The sequence below is a fragment of the Dipodomys merriami genome, unplaced genomic scaffold (assembly GCF_024711535.1).
Source record: "Dipodomys merriami isolate MVZ:Mamm:240054 unplaced genomic scaffold, mDipMer1.0.p SCAF_5, whole genome shotgun sequence".
Taxonomy (NCBI): domain Eukaryota; kingdom Metazoa; phylum Chordata; class Mammalia; order Rodentia; family Heteromyidae; genus Dipodomys; species Dipodomys merriami.
Window position 1 is genome coordinate 60,142,909 of NW_027206068.1, and position 15,037 is coordinate 60,157,945.

Below are 15,037 nucleotides of genomic sequence, written 5' to 3' on the forward strand. Positions count from 1 at the left end.
CAAGCGGTAAAGCATCTACCTAACAAATAACAAGCACAAGGTTCTGAATTCAACCTCCAATACCATTAGGCCACTAATCAAGCAGTCAAATTACCCATGATGGTACTGCCAACACTAAATGCTAAAAGGTCATAATTCATCAGTTTTTTTTATTCTGAATTCAAAGGAGAGGTGTGGTTTAAGAATTGCTGACATCCAAAAAAGTAACAAGCAATCTTGCTTTGGTAATCAAGTCAAGAAAATACCACCAAAGCCTGATACCCTTGACACAATAGTGCATTGCTCACCATTCTTCCCCTCTGCTAAGCTGCAAAAAGAAAGAAGGAAGAGTAAAGGAAGGAAAAAGGATTCTTTACATGGAAAAAATAAAGCACTTACACTTTATAGGACTTTCTAGCCACAGATGTCAGGTGCTACCCACTGAAATCCAGGCTTGGACTAAGCTCCACATTTCAAAGGACCATCTCAACGGAAGCATGGGGCTTAGTCAGCAGGAGGAAGCTGCAGCTCCCACTAGCAGCTCATTTCAAAGAGGCTGCAACGAGAACATTTTCCATTTAAACATCTAATTCCAATCTCCCATTTCACAAAGCAGTAGAACAGAGCTTCCTGTCAGTCTCTTCTTTTCAAAAGATATACCTATGGCTATGTGATACATAGGGTAGGTTATGTCCCCAAATTCCTTTCCCAAACATGCTCTAAAGCCTTCATTATCCCTCCAACAGACCAGAAAAGTACTTGTTCCTTTTTATTCTTTAATGGTGTTCTGTTATTTTATGACTCCAACATTTCTAAAACTGCCAAATCAACCAAAATCACTGACCAGGCCTCAATAACACAAGCACATACATACCCAGATAGGGAAGAAGTCACTAGCTGCCCAAGAATTACATTAGAGCTGCTTGTTTACCCTCCTCAAAAACTCCTTAAATTAAGCCGAATTAGTTAAAATTCACAGAGGACCTAAGAGCTCTGGCAAACAGAACAGGAACTTTAGAACAGATAGTCAGTGAGAACCAAAAAAGCAACATAAAAGTTTTAGCATTTTTAAACCTATAAATCAGGGAATGATAATTTATTATAGTACACTATGGGTGAGGACTACATCAATGTAAACCGAACTTATAAAAATTTAAGTATATACAAAACAATATTACTTTTGATACATGCCCCTCAAACATTTGATATAGAGCTAGAAAAGCTGATTTTCCCAGATGAAGAAAAAGAAACAAAACTTTTGTAAAGAAATCTAGTTTAGAAGCAGAAAAAGTAATTTTTAATTACTTTTTTTTTTTTTTTTGGAAAAGGTTCTGGTTATTAAAAGTACTTCTAAGCCTATCATCCTAGCTGAGATCTGAGGATCAAGGTTCAAAACCAGCCCAAGCAGGAAAGTCTGTGAAGCTCTATTAACCACCAAAAATTGGAAGTGGTGTTGTGGTTTAAAGTGGTAGAGTGCCAGCCTTGAGCAAAAGAGCTCAGGGGCAATACCCAGACTCCAGTTCAAGCCCCACAACTGACAAAAAAAAGGACTCCTAGAATGCTAGTTAGGCAAATGCTCTAGCACTGGGTTATAACCCCAAGACTAATCAACTGTCTTATCCACTGTCTTAAGTTCTTGCATATAATCCTTTTGTGCACTGGAGACATACTGTTAGATGTTACAAAAATTACTTGCTTATAGTTTATTTGGACATTGAAAGAAAAAATGTTTTTAAAAGCTATTAAGAAAAATATAAGCTGAGGAACACACAATAATTATCTAAAAATACTTCTCAAAATAATTTGTTTGTACAAGGTAGCCTGAAATATAGACACCATGATGAAATAAAACAATGTCTTCAACACAGGAAATAAGCAAATAATTCAAACTCCAAAATCAATTGTAAAATAAAATAATCATAAAATGCCTTGCAAGCTTTTAGATCCTCAAATATCCTGTATACATTACAAAAAAATACTTTATCTAGAAGGATAAAAAGTTTATATACAGTGACAGGTTCCAGCTAACCTAAAATTTCAGAGCCATCTCCACCATAACCATGAGAAGGATTCTTGAAATTACAGCCACTGAGATTTCAGAATACTTTCATTTTCCAAGTCTTCAAAAGACTATCCGCCTTTATGCTCTATCCTATCTTATCTCAAAGGAAGAAACTGATTAGACCAAAGGTCAGTACTGTACACTGTGGTCTCTCCAATTTGAGGGAATCCCTATGCATCTGAGACAGCAGTTTTCAAATAATTATGTATCATTTAATGACATCTGTCAAATGAACTTTGGTTCAATTTGATGCTGCTCATTACATATAAAACAGTAGGGAAATATCTTGTCCAAAAAAATAATTTTTTTTTTTCAGTCATGGGCCTGAACTCTGGGCCTGGGCGCTGTCCCTCAGCTCTTCAGCTCAAGGCTAGCACTCTACCACTTGAGCCATAGCACCACTTCCAGCTTTTTCTGCTGGTGCTGAGGAATTGAACCGAGGGCCTCATGCATGCAAGGCAAACACTCTATCACTGAGCCACATTCCCAGCCCTTGTCCAAAATTTTTATGATTAATAATTGCTTCATTGTGGGCCTTACTAATTATACTAGGAAGGCTCTGCTTTAAAAGTAGAAAGTGGGGGGCTGTGAAGGTGGCTCAGTGGTAGAGCACTTGCCTTGCATGCCCGAGGCCCTGGGTTCGATTCCTCAGCACCACATAAGCAAAAAGAAAAAAGCCAGAAGTGGGGCTGTGGCTCAAGTGGTAGAGCGCTAGCCTTGAACTGAAGAGCTGAGGGACAGTGCCCAGGCCCAGAGTTCAGGCCCCACGACTGGACCCAAAAAATAAAAAATAAAAAAAAATAAAAAAAAGTAGAAAGTGGGGCTGGGAAGGTGGCTCAGTGATAGAGCACTTGCCTTGCATGCATGAGGTCCTGGGTTGATTCCTCAGCACCACATAAGCAGAAAAAACCAGAAATGGCACTGTGGCTCAAGTAGTAGAGCACTAGCCTTGAGCTGAAGAGCTGAGGGACAGCGCCCAGGCCCAGAGTTCAGGCACCACAACCAACAACAACAAAAAAAAAAGTTAGAAAGTGGCCCCTGGAACCATTTCAACTGAAGCCAATGTGTTATCTAGATGAGGACTTCCTGAAAGCCAAAAACCCAAAAAATGTCTTTTTGTTGTTGTTGTTCTTTCCTTTTTTTGGTGCCTGTCTTGGGTCTTTAACTCAGGTCCTAGGCACTGTACCTGAGCTTTTTGTTCAAAGTTAGATCTACAACTCTTCTTCTGGCCTTCTGGTGATTAACTGGAAGAAAGAATCTCATGGATTTTCCTAACCAGGGTGGGTTTTGAACCAGGATCTGCAGATCTCAGTCTCCAGAGTAGCTAGGATTACAAGAGTGAGCCACCATGCCCAGCAGAGAAAATGTTTCTTTCATCTCTGATCTCTATTTCCACCTATAAGAGCAAGTTTTATAACAATTCATACAAACCACATAAAATTTTACTGTACATCTTAAGCATATACATTAAAATCATGGCAAAGCCAATCTGGGCAGGAAAGCCCGTGAGATTCTCATCTACACTTAACCACTCAAAGTAGTAGAATGCTAGCTAGCCTTGAGCGGAAAAAGTTCAGGGACAGTGCTTAGATCCTGAGTTTAGGCCCCATGACCACCAAAAAAAAAGAAAAAGAAAAAGACTCCAAAACATGGAATTACTGTGTGACCTAGGAATTTCACTTCTGGGTATATATCCAAAAGAATTGGTATTAGATACTCCAACATATATTTGTATAGCCATGTTCACAGCAGCATTAGTCACAATGGCCAAAAGGAGAATAAGTATTCATCCACGGATGAGTAAATAAAATGTGGTATAAATAAAATGTGCAAGACAATGACATATTGCTTTCCCTTATGAAGGAAGGAAACCTTGAAGACATGCTGAGAAAAGCCTGCCACAAAAAATACTTTTGTATAATTCCACTCACACGAGGTACTGACAGTAGTCAAATTTAGAGGCAGAAAGCAGTAAGGGCAGTATGGTAGGAAGGAAGAAATAAGGACTTAGTATATTTGGTGAGTATAATTTCAGGCTTGCTTTGGTTTCTTGGTGGTACTTGGGTTTGAACTCAGGACCTTTTCCTTGCTAGGCTGACACAGTTATCTACCACTTGAGCCATACTGCTAGCCCTCAGTTTCAATTTTATAAGAGGAAAAAGTTCTAGCAATATATGGCAGTGATTGCTATATAACAATGTAATGCTTTTGAACATAGTTCATAATGAATAAAATGGCCAGGCACTACCGGCTCACATCTATAAGCCTCGCTACTCACAAAGCTGAGATCTGAGGACTGTCATTCAAAACCAGCCCAGGCAGAAAGTCTGTAAGACTCTTATTTCCAATTCCTAAATACTGAAGTGGAGCTGTGGCTCAAAACACTAACCTGGAGCTCAGGGACAGAGTCCAGGCCCTGAGTTCAAGTCCCAGGGACACCTCCCCACACACACAGAGACATACAGACACAGACACAGACAGACAGACAGACAGACAGACAGACACACACACACACACACACACACACACACACACACACACACACACACACACACACACACACACACACACACACACACACACACACACACACACACACACACACACACACATAAAATGAGGGATGGGAGCATTGCACTCAAGTAGTAGGCAACTATGTTCAGTCCCCAGTACCTTAAATAGCTAAAATGGTAAAATTTACATTTTGAATAGTTTACTGTAATAATTTTTTTTTTAATTACAGGAGTTGGAAGCATGGTTCAGTTAGTAAAGCACTGGCCAATGAGCAAAAAAGCATCAGCTATCGAGTTCAAGTCCCAAATTTAAAAAAAAAAAAAAAAAAAAAAAGCAACAAAAAAACCTACAAACCTGGGCAATGGTAGCTTATGCCTACAATCCTAGCCACTCAGAATCTGTGATCTGAGGACTGCAGTTCAAACTAGCCTGGCCAGGTAAGTCCATGAGACTCATCTCCAATTAACCACCAGAAAACCAAAGTGGTTCTGTGACTCAAGTGGTAGAGTGCTCACCTTGAGCTGAAAAGAGTTCAAGCCCCATGACCGACCAAAAAAAAAAAAGTCTACTTTCCAGTTCCTCTATAAATATTGATGGTTACTATTATAGTAATAATAACCGATACAATGAAAGAAAATTGGCAAGGTATTTGGTACGCTTTTGAAAAAACTGGTATAATTTTGAAAAGTCAGTGCTCTGATAATTGTATGTACTGAATCAAACCATCAAGTGACTCAAGGCCTGGTAAGACAAGAAATAAATGAATACAGATGAGGAATAAATCCTACAGACCACTGTGTGAATAGATATATTGTCACAAATTCACATACATACCTTCCAACGCTCCAGAGTCATAAAATGTCCTATACTTACACTATTCAATACTTAGAATGAGGATGATATGAAAAAGGGTTTGATTTTAAACAGCCACACCTAGCTAAAGTCTACTAATGGTGCAAACTGATCAGTAAATATTTTTTGGTAAAGCCAGGCACCCGTGGCTCATGCCTGTAATCCTAGCTACTCAGGAGGCTGAGATCTGAGGATCATAGTTCAAAGCCAGCCCAGGCAGGAAAGTCTATGAGACTCATCTCCAATTAGCCACCAGAAAACCAGAAGAGGCACTGTGGCTCAAGTGGTAGAGCACTAGCCTTGAGCTGAAGAGCTCAGGGACAGCACCAGGCCCAGAGTTCAAGGCCATGACTGACAAAAAAAAAATTTTTTTTTGTTGGTGAAAAGCCTTTGTTTTATTCCTTATTTATACAATTCCCAGTTCATACTAATAGGAAGTATTCAAATAAGTTATTAAAATCATCAACCCACATAAGTTATATAGAAATATTTTTCTATAAAGTTCTCCTTTCGAAAACAAACTATATTTTAAGGGTAACCTGACTAGAGCTCAAAAATAAATGAAATTAAATCAGAAACTACAACTGCTAAAGAAAAGGTATTAGAACTAAAGAGTCAAGACATTCTGAAGGGGAATCTGGGTGCTAGTGACTAGCACCTATAATCCTAGCTACTCAGGTAGAGGAGATATGGAAGACAGTGGTCAAGGCCAACATGGGAAGAAAAGCCCATTAGATTCTACCTCCAAAATAATCACCACAAAGCATGAGCTAGGGGCATGGCTAGAGCACAAAGATGAGCAAGCAAGTTCAGCAAATCCAGGGTCCAAACCCTACTAATACATCTACACATATGTGTGTATGTGTATGTACATATATATATGTATATGTATACATACACACATATGTATACATATATATACATACACATACACACACACATACACACAAAGAGAGAAAAGAACTAGAAAAGAAACTGACTGGGGCTGGGAAGGTGGCTCAGTGGTAGAGCGCTTGCCTTGCATGCCTGAGGCCCTGGGTTCCATTCCTCAGCACCACATAAGCAAAAAGAAAAAAGCTGGAAATGGCGCTGTGGCTCAAGTGGTAGAGCGCTAGCCTTGAGCTGAAGAGCTGAGGGACAGCGCCCAGGCCCAGAGTTCAGGCCCCACGACCAGACCCCCCCCAAAAAAGAAATTGACTGATATCCATGGCATAATATTTAAAATTTCCATAAACATGTTACACATCATACAGGATAATGCCACTCCAGTCCTTTAAAGCCTTACTATTATCTGATTTATGCTTTTTATCATGCCTTTTCAATTTCCAGATTACACTATAAAACTTTTGAGATACACTCTAGATTGTCTCTAAAAGTAGAGAATTGTAAAACTTATTACGATTGAAATTGAGTAGTATAATCACTATATCTAAACAGATGGTCTTTCCTTCTGTAGCTTGCTTATTTATTGGTTTATCTTATCCACATAATTAGTTACAAAGGGGTATCATTGTGTCATTGTGACATTTCCATATATACATACAATGTATTTCAGTCAATAACATCCCTTCTATCATTTTTATCCCTTTCCCCTCTTCCTAAAACAATTAACAGGTTTCATTGTTCTATTTTCTGTGTATGCATGTGTGTGAATGCGCACCTGTCCTGGGACTTGAACTCAGGGCATGGGCACAGTCCCTGAGCTTTTTGTGCTCAAGGATAGTGCTTTATCACTTGAGCTACAACTCCACTTCTGGCTTTATGGATGGCTTTAGAGATGAGAGTTACAGACTTTCCTGACTGGGCTAGCTTCAAACCTGGCTCCTCAGATCTCAGTCTCCTGAGTAGCTAGGATTACAGGTGTGAGCTACTGGCACCAGACTCATTGTTCTATTATTCTCAAACAAGCAAACAATCAACTTCAACTATATTCAATCTACTTTAACCCTTCTTAATGGCCCAACCCCTCCTTCCAGTGCCCCCACAACAGAGCCTATTTCTTTCCCTAACACCCAACCCCTTACTGATCAACACCTTTCCTTGAGAATCTTTATTTAGTTTTCATAGTCCTCCCATAACTTTCTACATTGCCCATAAATTTGGGCGGGGGGGGGGGGGGAGGGAGAGGGCAAAGGAAATAAGCGAGCTACCATTAGGTAAGGATTCCTTTAAGATCTGCCTCAAAATAACTTTTTGCTCTGAAAATACTATGCAAGTCAGGTACCATGAGGATCACAGTTCAAAGGCAGCACAGGCAGGAAAGTTCATGTGACTCTTATCCCCAGTTAACCACCAAAAAGCCAGAAGTAGAACTGTGGCTCAAGGGGTAAAGCACTGGCCTTGAGCAAAAATGCTCAGGAACAGTGTCCAGGCCCTGAGTTCAAGCCCTAGGACTGTCACAAAAATACAAAAACAAAGAAATCTATGAAGTTATCAACGAAAAGCTGTCACAGACTGGCTATGGGTTTCAAGAATTTTGGTGGAAAGTTTGGAAATATGAATTAAGCTAGTTCAGAAAAATGGCTATTTTATACAAATATTAAAGAGTAAGAAAAATGTTAACTTTCAGGCTAAGCCATTGCTAATTACATCTCTATAACCAAGTCTACTGTCACTAAGTCATTAGAACTATACTAAATGACTCAAGATTAGTAACATTAACCAGGCACCAGTGGCTCACATCTGTAATCCTACTCAGAAGGCTGAAATCTGAGGATCATGATTGTAAGCCAGCCTAAGCAAACAAGAGCATGAGACTCATTTCCAATTAACCATCAAAAAGCCAGAAATAGGGCTGTGGCTCAAGTGGTAGAGTGCTAGCCTTGAGTGAAAAAGGAGGGGGCAGATCCTGAGTTCAAGTCCCAGTAACAATGTGCGCATTATGTACGCACACAACAAAATAAATTTTTATTACTTTTTATTTATGTGGCACTGAGGAATCGAACCTAGGGTCTCAGGCATGCTAGGCAAGCACTCTACCAGAATAGAAACAGGTAGTAACAAGACTGTGGAAACTGTAAAGTTAATGGATAGAAGATTAACTAATGTTAATAGATGTGAGAAGGCTAAAACTGGCATATAGGTAGGAAGAAAAGGTAAAATTAGAATTGGAAACACCAAGCACAAGCTAATTCATGTAGCAAAAACCAAGAATGGCTCATGAATAAGAAGCACTAGGTACAACTGCAAGCAGGCACATAGATAAACAAAAAATTAAGGGACAGACTGAGAACATGTATAAGAATTAGTCGAACTGCTACATTTTGTTCTTGACTCCTGAGCAGCCAAGCTATCTTCCTACCATAAAGGATTCAAGGCCTGTATTAGAAAGACTGACCCTATAACAGTTGAATGCACCAAGAAAATGTGGCACACACGCGCACACAAACACACAAACACACACACATACACACACACACAAAATGGAATTTTTACTCATTTATTAACAAGTATTCATAAGCAAAAAGAAAAAAGCGGTAAGTGGCACTGTGGCTCAAGTGGTAGAGCGCTAGCCTTGAGCTGAAGAGCTGAGGGACAGCGCCCAGGCCCAGAGTTCAGGCCCCATGACCGGACCCAAAAACAAACAAGCAAACAAACAAACAAACAAACAAACATAACAAGTATTATTCTTGTTCATAGAGAAATGGATGGACCTAGAAAAAATTATGTGAAGTCAGGCTCAGGGAGACAAATGACACATTTTTTTTTTCTTTTTGGGTCCGGTTGTGGGGCCTGAACTCTGGGCCTGGGCGCTGTCCCTCAGTTGTTCAGCTCAAGGCTAGTGCTCTACCACTTGAGCAACAGCACCACTTCTGGCTTTTTTCTTTTTGCTTATGTGGTGCTGAGGAATCGAACCCAGGGCATCATGCATGCAAGGCAAGCGCTCTACCACTGAGCCACCTTCCCACCCCAAATGACACATTTTTTTCTCATATGTAGATGCTAGATCCAAAATACAAACATACATAATAACATATACAAGGTTTTATGTATATAGACACAAACAAGCTGACTAAAAGATGGTATACTTAGGGAAAGAGTCCAAAAGTAGAATTCCTCTGAACAACTAATGAACTGCTTATCAAAATGAATACCAAGAAGTGGAAACATGTTTAGGGGGGAGGACAATAAGAGAGGCACATGAATGGAGGAAGGGTAAGCAAATGCAGTCATTGTGTTCAATATATATGATGTAAAAAATGAACTGAATGAATCAAGGGTAGGGACAGAAGTAGAATGCTGAAAGGAGTGACACTGATCAAGGTGTACTGTACTTATACCCTGATTCTGGAATTATAACCTCTTTGTATAACAATTTTATTACTAATAATTTTTTAAATTTTATTTTATTTTATTGTAAAGGTGATATACAGAGGGGTTACAGTTATGTAAGGTAATGAGTACATTTCTTTTTTTTGTTGGGGGGGTGGGGGTAGGGGTGAGGTTGGTTGTGGGACTTGAACTCTGGGCCTGGGCATTGACCCTGAGCTCTTCAGCTCAAGGCAAGCACTCTACCACTTGAGTCACAGCGCCACTTCCAGTTTTCTGGTAGTTAATTGGAAATAAAAAGAGTCTGACAGACTTTCCTGCTCCAGCTGGCTTTGAACCGTGATCCTCAGATCTCAGTCTCCTGAGTAGCTAGGATTACAGGCATAAGCCATCGATCCCCGGTTACATTTCTTTTTGAACATTGTTATTTTCTGCTTTCCCACCCAAAAAAGAAAAAGAAAGGAAGTGGAGCTATGGCTCAAAGTGGCAGAGCACTAACCTTGAATGAAAAAGCTCAGGAACAACACCAAGCCCTGAGTTCAAGCCCTACGACTGACCAAAAAGAAAAAAAAGGAAAGAGACAGAGAAACAGAGAAGGAAAGGAAAGGAAGAAAGAAAAAAGAAAGATTGACACAGTAGATGGGCTCTGGTATCTTGAACCAAAAGACTTGGCTAAGGATAGCATATTAAATAAAAACAGAATGTTAAAGCCTCTACACTTAGAATTCTATTGTCTAGTCTCATACCCCAGCTGACTGTTGGCAGCACAGTTTATAAACCTCAGGCAGAAAACTAGAGTATTTCTTCTCAAGGTAAAAGTGATTCCAGGGAGGTAAAAGGCCATTGGGAAGACAATAACAGGACAGAAATAGAGGAAAAAGAAAGGGAGAAGCAAAGACAAGAGAGGGCAGGGGAGAAAAAGAGAAAGGAAGGGAGAAGAAAGGAAGGGGAAGACAATAATAGAAAAAAAAAATGAAGGTACCTTTCTCAATTATCCACCAAATAAAAGAGTAATCCCAGATCAAATTATGTGACTCAGGAATCAGTAGCTCCAACATTTTAAAGAAGCAAAGGAAATTCCCTAGGGTAGTGCTAAGTAAGGATCAAGGGATATAAGATAATAATTATGCAGCATAAAATCAAATGAGATTAGACAGAGAGAATTAGAAGGATGAAGGACTCCCCAGTTAGATGTTTCCTTGGGACAAAAGAGAAAACAAGTTACCAGTCTCAACATGCAAAGAGGATACTTACTACTGACAAAGATTTAGGGATGGATCACTACATATATTGAAATATTCCAAATAAATGTTATAGCTGCTTATTATCACTAGGGGAAAATAGTTACACAAACTGTATTTAAGTTTTACAAATAAAACTTTAAAAAAAATTTTTTTGGTTGGTCATGGGGCTTGAACTCTGGGCCAGGGTGTCGTCCCTAAGCTCTTCACTTCAAGGCTGGCTCTAGCACTTGAGCCACAGTGCCACATCCAGTTTTCTGAGTGATTTATTGGCGGTAAGAATCTAACTGACTTTTCTGTCTGAGCTGGCTTTAAACCATGATCCCCAGATCTCAGCCTCATCAGTAGCTAGGATAACAGGCATGAGCCACCAGCAACTGGCTAAAACTTTTAAATTAAGATTAAAATATTTCAAAAAAATTCTTAGCTTGGGGTTGAGATTCCTGAGCCAGCAAACTGTTTAAAAAAAAAAAAAAAAAAAAAAAAAAAAACCTTACCTGGTGGCTCATGCCTGTAATCCTACCTACTCAGGAGGCTGAGATCTGAGGATCACAGTTCAAAGCCAGCACAGCCAGGAAAGTCGTCAAACTCTTTATCTTCAATAAACCACTCAGAAAACCGGATGTGGCACTATGGTTCAAGTGGTAGAATGCTAGTCTTGAGCTGAAGAGCTGAGGGACAGCGCTCAGGCCTAGAGTTCAAACCCCACAACCAACAAAAAAAAAAAAACAACAAACAAAAAAAAAAACTGTAGACTATTATCAGAGCAGAAAGTCTGAGTAAGTGATGTGGAAGGTTGGTGAATTTATCAGTAATGACAAGATCCAGAATGTGACTATATCTAGGAAGCTGAAGAAAAATGAAGTAAAGGAATCAAGAGACCAAAGTCTTCACTGAATTGGAAATTCAAATGCTGAATTGAGTTGTCTAAAACAATGTGTAGATGTGCTAGATATTTGCTAGGTCCACTTTTCTACCATCTTTTTGCTCAAATAGGCTGACCTGTACATATACAGCAACAGGTTGCCCAGGCTTCTGGTTGGTTTATCCAATAGGCAATCTCAGCAACAAACTAGGAGTCAAGGAATATAAAGTCAGGAAAATTCTTCCATCTCTCTCCCTTCAGGACAACTTAAGTTAGCTGTGTCCTTCACCAGAAAAATCACCATTCATTGCCCTCAGGGTACCCTAATAGCCATTCTCTTTTATCCCTCCAGCCTAGGGATGTTAACGGTTTGACTACAAGTTATTACACCATTTCTTGTAATGCATTATTTGCAACTTAAAATATACTCTCCTCAAATTATCCTGTCAAGTATGTAATCTGTTCCAGTTGAGACTGACTATAAATAGTGATAAGTGATGATATAAGGTTGTAACAGGGTAGTGGATAATGAGGGAAAAGTGAATGGCATTTAAATAACACTTTGAAGTCTATGTTGAAGAACTTATATGAGCTGTCTGTCATCACTTAATCATCACAACTACCCTGTGGTAAAAAGATTTTTTTGTCTGTTTCATTTCCAAATACCAACAATATCCAGGACAGATAGGGATTCATAAAATGCCTACAATTAGCAGGTTTAGTAAGCAAGACTTGACTTTTGTAGTATTGTTTAGCATTTCTTCTGTTTGTTTTTTTTTTTTTTTGGGGGGGGGGGTCCGGTCGTGGGGCTTGAACTCTGGGCCTGGGCACTGTCCCTCAGCTCTTCAGCTCAAGGCTAGGGCTCTACCACTTGAGCCACAGCCCCACTTCCGGCTTTTTTTTCTTTTTGCTTATGTGGTGCTGAGGAATCGAACCCAGGGCCTCAGGCTTGCAAGACAAGCACTCTACCACTGAGCCACCTTCTCAGCCCCATTTCTTCTGTTTTTATTTGGGGAAGCTATATAGAGATTAGGCAACTGTACCTCTCCAGATCACAGAGATTTAACAAAGAAAGCCATATGTGAATGACTTCCTTTTGCCTTCCCACAGGCAAACAAGGAACTTTGGGCTCCAAAGTCAAAGGTGCAATTTTTTTTTTTTTAAACTAGGGCTGAGAACCGAACTCAGGGCCTTGGGCACGCCAGGCAGGCGCCCTTCCGCTGGGCTAAACCCCCAACCCCAAAGGTGCAATTTTTTAAAGAACATTTACACCAAGGGCTTACTTATTAGATCAGAGCCATCTTTAAATATCAGTTATGAGTTAAACCGATTAAAGGGAAAGGAGGGTAGATAAAATAAAGAGGAAGAATGGGGCTGTAGCTCAGGATGCTTGCCAAGGACGGATCCCCAGCACCAGAAGCAGAAGCAGAAGCAGCAGCAGCAGCACCACCACCAGCACCACCACCACAAAAAAAAAAAAAAAAGGTAAAGACGAGTGTCAGTCTGTACATGCGCCTTCCATTTTCGAGATACTTCATAAATCACACAGCTAGGACCCAAGTCAGCAAGATCACCAATTATACACACTCATAGACATAAAGCACAACAAAGATGGGTTTGAAAATTAAAGGAAGAAAAAAATATATTAATGAAAGAGGAAATATAAGATTGATAAGGCACTCCATCAAATGCTCACGGTCCAAGGAATAATCAAGCAGCTATGATAACATCTTATAAATAAAGACCTATAAATTAAAACCTTACTTCCTTGGAAATGAGGTTCGCGGGCCAATATGAAGCAAAATGAGAACTCTATAAAGATTTGTTGGAAACCAGAACTCCGTTTTCCTTATATTACGTTGTACTCAAAAGCGAGGGAGAAAAATCAAGTTTACAAATCTGAAAACCAAAGAAGCTTCGAGAATAAATGACTCAAACTGGAACGCAAACCGGCAGTGAGGTGTTAAGGCAACAAGCGGGAGGGAGACCTGCGAGCTGCCAACACTGGGCCACGGAAGGTAGATGAACCAGCATCTCTAAGTGGAAGGTGGAGAAGCACTGGTATTGCACTTAGTGGAAGGAAGACAAAAACACAAAAGCACCGCCTAAGAGGCAGTAGCCTGGATCGACCTCAAACGAGGGGGGCCAGGTCAGTGCCACCAGGGAGAAGTGCGGGACTCACAGATCCGATTCTACGGGCTGGGGAAAGGGCCATTCGCTTTCCCCATTCGTGAAAAGCGGCGTGAAAGGAGCTTCGCAGCCCCACCCCACGGCCGCAGCTCCTCCCCAAGGAGAACCTCGCGAGGCCGACCGTCGGGCTCGGGACCACGAGCTCGGGTGCCGCTCCTCCCGGGCCCCGCGGCGCAGCTCGGCCCCTCCGGGCCCCTCACCGAACGCTGGAGCTCCCCAAGCCAAAACGAGGCGCGCTCCTTCCCGCTGGGATCCGGGTCGTGGTAGAGCGCCTGCACGGCCTGGTACACGAGCTGCAAGGTCGGCTTGGCTCCTTCCATAGTGGCGGCGGCGGCAGCGGTGACGGCGACGGCTCCGATTCTTCTCCCCAGGTGTCGGCTGCTCCGCCTTCGCGCTTCCTCACTGACTTGGCCACGGCCGCTCCCTGACTGGCGCCATCTCCTCCTCTCCGGCCGTTACCAGGGCAGAAGGGTTCCCCGTGGAAGCTGGCCCCCTCGGAAACAGCCGAGAGATCGTATTAGGGTTCCTGGTCTTTTTTAACCCCCTCCCTCGATCTTTCCACTAGAATCCAGACTCTTGAATCCGAAACCCGGTGCTGGCTTCCTCTTCCTCAGGCTTGCAAGAGAAGCCTATTTCCGCTCGGCACAAACCACGCCGTAGCCCTCAGCAGCGTTGAGCCGGACCGGAAGCGGCAATCCGGATGCCTTTGGCACACTTCCGCCTGGTGCGCCGCAAACGGCCTCCTCCCCGGCACGCCTCCCGTTGTCTCCCCGCCCCCTCCCGGAAGTGACCCTGAATAGCAGGAACCCTGGAAGGAGAGTGCCATGTGTACGTCTGTGTTTTACCTGTCACCTGTCACCAACGAGCCCTTTTCATTTCTTCCTTTCTTTCTTTTTCTTCTTCTTCGTCTTCTTCTTTTTTTTTTTTGGTGTCTGACCTGGAGCTTGAATTTAGGGCCTGGGCTCAGTCCCTGAGCTTCTGTGCTCAGGGATAGCGCTGCTTTACCACCTGAGCCACAGCTCCACTTCGGCTTTTTGGTGGTAAATTGGAGCTAAGAGTCTCACG

At 41.5% G+C, this 15,037-nt stretch overlaps 1 protein-coding gene across 2 annotated transcripts in view; it reads right to left on the bottom strand.

Annotated features, from left to right (window-relative positions):
* Window positions 1-14,661, bottom strand: part of Tnpo3 (transportin 3) — a 93,468-nt gene extending 78,807 nt beyond the window's left edge. The window contains exon 1 of one of the 2 annotated variants that reach the window (XM_069996720.1): window positions 14,173-14,661. In XM_069996720.1, the coding sequence (XP_069852821.1) occupies window positions 14,173-14,292 (120 nt within the window). In that variant the 5' untranslated portion in view covers window positions 14,293-14,661. Of the gene's footprint in view, window positions 1-378; window positions 537-14,172 lie in introns of those variants that run through there. The other variant, XM_069996721.1, reaches the window with a different exon arrangement.
* Between the last annotated feature and the right edge of the window lie 376 nt (window positions 14,662-15,037).